General features: G+C 40.0%; 1 protein-coding gene across 1 annotated transcript in view; it reads left to right on the top strand.

Annotated features, from left to right (window-relative positions):
• The first annotated feature begins 2,328 nt into the window (after nucleotides 1-2,328).
• Nucleotides 2,329-9,209, top strand: part of Tmc1 (transmembrane channel like 1) — a 129,522-nt gene continuing 122,641 nt past the window's right edge. Inside the window, exons 1-2 of the mRNA XM_036178658.1 lie at nucleotides 2,329-2,446; nucleotides 7,305-7,352. Of these exons, the coding sequence (XP_036034551.1) occupies nucleotides 2,329-2,446; nucleotides 7,305-7,352 (166 nt within the window). The remainder of the gene's footprint in view (nucleotides 2,447-7,304; nucleotides 7,353-9,209) is intronic.

Genomic DNA, 9,209 nt, shown 5'->3' with positions numbered 1-9,209 from the left:
CATTTATTGATATGAGAATCAAGAATTTCTTCTCTTCACTCAATGACTTCCAAAATTATCATGCTCAATTCCATCACTGGGAGGTGTAAGACTGCCTCAGGAAATGCAAAAAGTACCTTTTCTTGCCAAAAATCAGCAAAAATAAAGGAAGTAGAGGAAGAAGCTGCCCAGTCCTTCATTTTCATTCAGTTTTGTTGAGTGGATGGTGGCATTTCTCTGCTTCATATTCACAGATAGTGTTATATAAGAAGTGAATGGAAACTGACAGTTGGGCCTTTCTCTATGGAGAGTGTTAATCCTGAAATTCTCAAGTGAAAAACCTGTTCCAAAATTTGAGGCAAGCTTTAATTAAACACTAACCAGGAAGATGGACTCTGACCAAATCCATCCCTGGGTTCCCAGGGAATGGCAGCTAGTCACACTTAACAAGACAAAACCCATAATTCACTGCATTTCTCATCCTGGTGGGATGTCCAATCAGGGACAAGCATATACTCTGACGTATTTCCTGTCTGTGTACTTCTTGCCTATATGTGATCAAGGACATCCAGTCTAGTTGGTTCAAACAAACTTGTTTGGGCATTGAAAACATGTGGCTTGTTATTTCTCAAGAACTACAGCTTCCAGCATTCCAGGCAGTTATCTTGTCCTTGGGCAAGTAGGGCTTACAGGTTAAATTTGGCTCTTACAAGTGATCAAACCTGAAGGTGATTTGGTGACTGACAAATACAGAAGTTTCACTGTCTGAAAATCCTACTCTAGAGCGAAATTTATTCATTCATTTTGAATTTTTTTTTGCTTAATTTTTTTTAGGAGAAACAGAATTTAAATTGTTCTTTGGGCAGGCATGCAAATGTGCACACACACACACACACACACACACACACACACACACAAACACAGAGGCATCAACTGTGATCTCTGTATCATTGTCTGCACTATTTGTCATTGTTGTGAAACACAGTTTATGATTTAAGGGGCCACTGGATGGCTGCAGATCTGGAATTTTCAGACCATTAAATTTCCTAACTTGTCTATTAATGAGAATTCTACAAGTTTAGAGATATTTAAAACAGCTACCTTCTCTTGGTTTCCTGATCCTTTCTCTTAAATGAAAGGATTTCAGGATTTTGCTAAGGGGTCATATTTCTTCCTTGTTTTACTTTGCAATACACCATCTAGTCCTGACTTTCAAGTTTCCATTGAAGCAAAGTGCTGGTAGTAGAAACAGATAAAAGCAGTCTGTTTGTTAACCAAGATAATTTACAAAAACACACATGATTAAGTAGGTGGCTTTAGATTAGAGATGTATTATTGTTATTATATTAGTTCATATATATAAATACCATTGGCCCACTTGATCTGTGTCTTTCACATCCCTAAATCCAAGCAACATAGATCCAAACTATTCAGAAGAAACCTATGCACAGGGGACTGGGGAGGTGGCTCAGCATTTAAGAATACTCCCTGCTCTTGCACAAATGAGGTCTGTTCTCAGCACCCACATTGGAGGGCTCAAAAATGCCTGTAACTTCAGCTCAGGGGAATCTGAGTTCCTCTTTTGGTCACCATGGCACCCAAACAAATGCTTTCCCATCTGCATAGAAGAATATGGTACACAGAAAAACTAGATGTTTTCTATACTGCAAAGCCCATAGCTATTTATTTTTTATTTGTATGTGCACAAATGTATATGTATATGAGCATACCCATATGGAAGTCAGAGGACAACTTACAGGAGTAGCTTCCCACCTTTCACCTTGCTGAGACTAGGTGTCTCTGACTGTTGCTGTCATCATAGTTCAGGCTAACTGGCCTTTGAGATTCTCAGTGATTCATGTTTCCGTCTCTCATCTCCCTTTATGAGTGTTGGGATTCTAGATGTGGGCCACCACATCTGCATTTTTACAGGATCCAGAAATCAAGCTTTGGTGCACCTAGTGCCTTTACCCACTGAGCCATCTCCTTTAGCCACAGCCTACCTTTTATTGCTATACAAACTCAGACTTTGGTCCATACCACCTCCCTGGTTCTGTGGCCACCATATTGGTTGATTGACCTCCATATTGGCAAACCTGCTGGACAATTTCCATTTCAAACTGTGGACAGCTGGCAGCTGTGATGTATTTCTTTGATACACATCCCTTGTCTTCCAGAACATCTTGTTTTCACTAGAAATTCTGGTAAGCCCCATCAGAAATACCACCTGCTACTGGAAAAATCAGGATGCTTTCTTAGGGTTCTTTGTCTCACAAATAAAAGAATGTTAAAATGGACAGAAAAGGAAGCTCAAGGACAATTTTATAGTTTAAAAGAAAAACCCAAGGCATGCAAGTTGTGCATCTCAGCAGTTGCTCAGAAGAGGAAGAGGAGGAGAAGGAGCTTGGAGACAGACACATAGGGAACAAACAGCCACATGATAGAGGGGAAAAAATACAAGAAATACGTAAGTTCTGGATAGCCTCCTAAAGTAAGAAAAAGGAAAACAACAGCAACAACCAAAAAACACACACACAAAAAAAAAAGAAAAAAGAAAAAGAAAATGTTTACCTTTAGCCTTACTCAGAAGGGTCTTTGAACCCAACAGAACCTTGCAATGGCTGGTAGGGACTGCATTAGGGTATGGAATTCTGGTAAGAAAAGCCTATGATGATGTATTGTATCCCCCAATATACTGTATCTCCCAGTAAAATTTACCTGAGATTCAAAGGAAAAAGCCAGCCACTATATTAACATAGAAGTCAGGCAATGGTAGCACACACCTTTAATCCTATCACTTGGGAGGCAGGGATCTGTCTGGATCTCTGTGAGTTCAAAGCCACACTGGGGAACAGAGTGAAGCATGGTGACACATGCCTTTAATCCTAGCACTAACCATAGAAGTCTGGAGGTCTGTACAGACAGACAGAAAGTGACTGAGCTGAGCAGGAAGAGGAAGTGATATAGCTGGGCTGAGAGAGCAAATGAGAGAACAGAACAGAAAGATATGCAAGTGTGGGTAAACAGGAAGTAGCTTGCTTTGGAAACTGTGGAGTTGGTGAGGTGAGGTTAGCTGTGGCTTTTCCTATTCTTCTAATCTCTCTCAGGCTTTAACCCCAATTTCTGGCTCTGAGGGTTTTTTTTTTTTTTTTTTTTTTTTTTAATAAGACCCTTTAGCAATTTGTCTATCAGGGCCTGTTAATTTTCCTCCTATCTCTTCAGCATGCCCCAGGCTGAGTCTGCTTTTAGAGTGGTCTCACCTTTCTGAGGGGTGCCCCCTTCTGTTAAGTCATTGACCTGACTACCTTGAATTTTAGGTTTTCACCCAGGCCAGAAAATGCATTTTCTTGGTCAGAGGAGAAATGGATGTCTTTCACTGGGCCCTTATTGCTCCTGTGCCATTCCCTTCTCTGAAGAGGCTGTCCTAACATCACTGAGGAGTCAGCTCAGGCTTGAGAGCACTCAAACACTGAAATTCCCAGCCTTCAGGACAGGCCCCATAACATTTTCAGTTTACAGCCAGAGATACGAATGGTGGTCCCTGTCCCTAAACTGCCCATTTCTATCTCCTGTCTTAGCACTGTTTTCCTTGCATTTCACTACTGTTTGTTTTTTAAATTCTTAGTGTTCTTACTTGGTCTTAAGGCTTTAAAGATGTCCATGCTAATAATTTCAAGTACATATCTTCAGCCTACTCTTTCTTCTGAACTTCAGGCTGAAATACTCAACCTCCCATTTAATGCCTGAATGTCTTAAAGGCATCTCATGTATAAACCCAATCTCAAAGAAAATCATTACAAAGGCATTTTATCCCCTTGAATCAAATAAGAAAACTCCTTAAGTCAAGGCTATTTTTTAAAAATACTTTATACATTCCTACCCCAGAACATTTGTTCTGTATGTCTTTGTGGATATATAATCACTAGTTGAAAAAAAAAATAGAATTTTCAGCTTCCAAAATAATAATCTGGTGCAACAACATCACTTTAAGAGCTGAATTTGGTCAGAGAGTTAAACAACATTGAATTCTTCTGCCCACTTGGTTACTGTCACCCTGAAATACAAAGAATGGCTTTCAGAACCGCAGATTAAATAAGAAAGCCCCCGACAACATCCGCTTTTCTGAAATATGACATTTCGCTGTTGTTTCCTTTTATGGTTTTTTAATTACTGACTTTATTTGCATGAAATGAGGATCTGGGTTGCCTAGGCATTCATCTGTTCCTCCTGCATATTCTCCTCTTAAATAGGCACGCTCTGAAGCAGTTTCCCTGGTTGCCTCCAGCATGCTGACAGATCTTGCAGTCTTCTCTCCTCTCACTGTCTTCATGTTCCTCCCAGAGAGAAGGGTTATTTGAAAAGATCAATGGGAATCTGAAGTAGCCAATGAATGAGGGGGTCTTAGGGGATTGCTAAGTAAAAGATGGAAGATGGCAGCCGTCTTTCCCTAGCAGTGGTTCTCAACCTTCTAATAATGCTGTGACCTTTTAATGAAGTTCCTCATGTTATGATGACTCACAGCATAAAATTATTTCATTGCTACTTCAAAACTGTAATTTGGCTACTGTTATGAATCATAATGTAAACATGTGATGATATGCAGGATATGCATTATGTGACCCCCCAAAGGGGTTGCAGCCCACAGGTTGAAAACCACTATTCTATAAGAAAGCATGCTGAAAAGCCCTGGTGAGCAAGCCAGTAAGCACACCTCCATGGCCTCTTTGTTAACTCCTGCCTCAGTTCTTCCCCTGATTGAATTCCTATGCTCGCTACTTTTGACCATGAACTGTCTTAACAGTGGTTCTCAACCTCCTAATGCTGCAACCCTTTAACATAGCTGCTCATGCTGTGGTGCCCCAACAAAACAATTATTTTTGTTGCTACTTCATTAACTATAATTTTTCTACTGTTATGAATTGTAATGTAAACATCTGTGTTTTCCAGTGGTCTTTGGGGAGTCTCAACCCACAGGTTGAAAACCACTGGGTTATATGGAAGCACAAGCCAAATAAGACTGTTCCTCTCCAAGTTGCTTTTGGTCATGGTGTTTGGTCATAGCAATAGTAATCTAAACTAAGACAGTTGGAGAATGGGCTATGGGTTGATAGTTGCTGTTGTCCTCAGTTGCTTCCACATTGTGTACTCTCATAAGACCCTGCTCCAAGAGCAATCATACACCATCAAAATGTCTTCCTAGGAAATTCTTTGACTAAAGAAGCTTGGAGGTGGCAGGAATTGCAAATAAGGAACATGACCTATTACAGACCACAGTCTTCTCAGACGTGTCTGCCTTCATTATTTCAAAGCCTCTGTAGTGACATAAAAATTCAGCTAGCAACAGAAGGCATGTGTTCACCCTGAACAAAAAGACATTTATTTCCACAGCCCAAGGCTGATGTTGATAGATAACATTTTTGCATATCTTAAACTTTTAAAGGAGATAATATTTAAAAGCAAAAAGTGCTTTCACAATAATCTGTTTTGTGAATGGAATTTACATCTCTGGCATGTAAGAAAAGAACCTTTTGTTTTTGAGACAGAGTCTCACTAGGTAGCCTTCACTGGCCTGGCATTTGCTATGTAGAGTAGGCTGGCTTCAGACTCACAGAGATCCCCATATCTCTGCCTCCTGAATGCTGTAAAGATCTTACCTTTGAAAGAGAAAATCAGAAACACAACCAAGAGCTGTTTGACCCACTCATTCTATCATTGTTGGCCATCATAGCATTTTTAGATTTATGCCACTCCACCTTAAATTATCTAGATTTTGGATTTCTGTTTTTGAATTTTGCTTGTGTGTTTATAGGTGGTGTAACTGTGTATGCATGCGTGTGTATGTGTGCTCCCATGTGTGAATGCACACCTGTCTACAAGCATGTGTAGACCTGGAGTTGACATTTGGGTGTCTTCCTCAATTGCTCCATACTTTAATTTATTGAGGCAGAGTTTCTCCCTGATGCCTCAACTCAGGGAATCCTATTAGTCTAGGTAGCCAAATAGTCTGCCCAGGGCCTAGGAACCTGACTCTCTTCCCCTAGAGTGCTGGGTTATCAGAAGGCTGCCACACATGCCTGACTTTTCCACGTGTTCTGGGGTCCAAGCTCCAATCCTTACACTTCTGCAGCAAAGTGCTAGATCCACTGAGCCACTCTCTTCTCTCACTCTTAGTATCTGCAAGACAACTTATAGAGCCTGGAGTTTTGAATTCAACTTTGACATTAGGGGTAATCCTAGGGAGATTCCACCAAATCCCACACTTTTCCCATATTATTGTACTACTAAAACTTTTTTTTTATAAGATCATTATATTCCTTTATAAAAATGAACCATGGCTGACATCAAAATGCTACATGAGTTTGGGTATGGAATAAACAGAAATCTTGAATGTTAAAGTCACAGCTTCCCATATTTTCCTGGAGGAGCACATGCTGGGACATTTAGGCTGTACTGGTATAAGGCAGTAACAAGAATTAGGAACTGCTTTGATCATGTTTATATAGGATTTTTTTTTTTTGATACTTGGCAAACTAGGTTGAAATGAATTATTCTCCATTTTACAGTAGTAAATTTGGTTACAGTTGTGATTAGAAACAGGAGGCTATTACACGCACAAGTGGCCTACTCTGCAGACAATGACATCTTCTTGGCTTGTTATGGGTTTTTGTTACAGGGTCTCCTATGTAGCCCAGACTGACCTTGAACTCATGGTCTTTCTGCCTCACTCTACTGAGTTCTGTGATTCTGAGTGTGTTTTTAGTTTTGTAATTGTGTGTGAGTTTGTGCCCAAAGAGGATATGAGGAAAAGCCAAATAGTAAATAGTAGTAATCTGGGGAATTTGGCAGGAGTGGAATTGGGTTACCAAGTACTAACTTCATACATCATGTATTTTATAATTCTTGAATTTCATAATGCCTTTAAAAGTCATGCTTTTTGTAATATTTGGATTTTTATGTTTATTATATAACCAGAAAAGTAATAGTTTCAAAAATAGAAGTAGAAAAAAATGTTTAAAAAATATTTATTTTTTACTTTATGTGTATGAAGTTTTACATGTATGTAGGTTTGTGTACCACTTGTGTGTCTGGTGTCTTTCGAGGCCAGAAGAAGACATCAGGTCCCCAAAACTGAAATTACAGCCGTAAGCTGCCATATGAGTGATGGGAGTTGAATCCTGGGCCTTCTGTAAGAACAAAAAGTGTTCTTGACTGCTGAGCCATGTCTCCAGCTCTAGAATTTTTGTTTTTAACCTGCACGAAAACCTTACAATAAAAATGGTTAAATTATAGATGTAATGGCTGTTCATGTTTCCTCTCTTCAACAGTGCAGATTCAAGTGGAGGACAAAGAAGAGGAAACCGAGGAAAGCTCAAGTAAGCAAGGGTGGGCTCCTTGGGAGGAGGTTCCTACTGATGGAGAGCATGCACCCGCTGTTGTCCCCCACACCACCACGGAAAACTCCAGGAGTGTGTGGACATGATTTTCTTCCGACCTCACTGACCAGTACATAGAATCCTCATCTAGGTTCTAGTCAGCTGGTGTGTGCACAGCCTGCATAAACACATATACATGAATGCACACACACATAGACATACACACACAACTATTTACAAGTTGTTCCTTAGGAAGAAAGTTGTAATATTATTTTTTTTTTCTATTTCTGTTCTATTTTCTCTGGGAAAGCCTTGCTTGATGACAAAACAAGTCAGCTTGCCACAAGCTATATATGTTTCATGCTGGGCTGGGTGACACATGAGAGGTCGCACTTTGGAGGCAGAGGCAGGTGAATCTCCGTGTGTTAAAGGCTAGACTAGACTATGTAGTGAATTGCAGGCCACCCTGCATCAACAGAGAGAGAGAGAGAGAGAGAGAGAGAGAGAGAGAGAGAGAGAGAGAGAGAGAGAGAGAGCGAGAGCTGACCAGACCATTCAACTAAAAGGAAAAAAAAAAAAAAAAAGGAAAGAACATGCGTACCTGGTTCCTAGATGGTTGTGTGAACTGCTACATTGTTTTCACTTTGCTAGGCTCAGCTCAAGAGCATGAATCAAGTCCCTTTCCAGGCACCCTGGCCAGTCAGGGACAGGAACATTAGAAAGATCATTATATGAGCAAATGCTTTGAGTTTTTTTAAACCCAAAATGAAAGAGCAGCATCTCAGGAAGAGTTCATTTTGAGGGACACTGGGCTGACAATTTAATCCTCACACCAGTAAGCAGACCACCAAAGGTGCCCTGACTAAAAGTCCCTTCCCTGCTAATGGAAACAGCCTGGAGCTTTACTATGTCTTTCTTGGTGTCATTGCTTGAATGAGAATCAAGTCTGTTTCAAAAGTGTCATTTAACATTCCCTGCTTGCAATTTGGATATTTAGAAACTAGATAATGTGCTAAAGTTTGTCTCTTTTAAATTCTAAATTGCAGATAGTAATTGTAATAATATAATCTATTACCCATTGTTAAACCATGTAAATTTAGTAGAATAGATTTTTTTAAATTATTATTTCAAGTAAATTTATTTCAGAACTTCCCCTACCCTCCATCCTCACACCAGCTCTATGGTACATATAAAATTAGAATGTTTTATATATCCCAGTGTGGTGATATTTTATTTGTACTGAAATGTGATATTTTATTTGTGCATTAATAAATAAACAAGCCTTAGATCAGGGAAACAGGGAAAGCCACCAGGCAACCTTATCTCACCAACTCTGCAGTTTCCAAATGCAAGTTACTTCCTGTCTATCCATGCCTTTATTGCCTTGCTGTTCTGCCCTCTCATTGGCTATCTTAGCCCAGCTACCTCACTTCCTCTTCCTACATAGCTCTGTCACTTTCTGTCTGTCTGTACAAACCTCCAGGCCTCTATGGTTGGTACTAGGATTAAAGGAGTGTGTCACCACTTTTAGGCTCTGTTCCCTAGTATGGCCTTGAACGCACAGAGATCCTGCCTCCTAAGGGATTAAGGGCATGTGCTGTCTGACTTTTTGTTTACTTAAAATGGCTGGCCTTTTCACCTTGATGTCCAGGCAAGCTTTATTTATTAAAGAACAAATAAAATATCACCACATTTCAGTACAAATAAAATATCACCACATCCTAGCCTGGCCTTGAACTTTCTATGTAGCTGAAGATGACCTTGAATTTCTGATCCTCTTGCCTCTTCTTAAAGTGTTGGTATTACAGGCATGTTCCACTATGCCCTGCTGATGTGATGCTAGGGACCAAATCAGGA

Source organism: Onychomys torridus, chromosome 1 (genome assembly GCF_903995425.1).
Source record: "Onychomys torridus chromosome 1, mOncTor1.1, whole genome shotgun sequence".
NCBI classification, from domain to species: domain Eukaryota; kingdom Metazoa; phylum Chordata; class Mammalia; order Rodentia; family Cricetidae; genus Onychomys; species Onychomys torridus.
The sequence above is the reverse complement of the archived record's forward strand: the minus strand, read 5'-3'. Positions and strand labels throughout refer to the sequence as shown.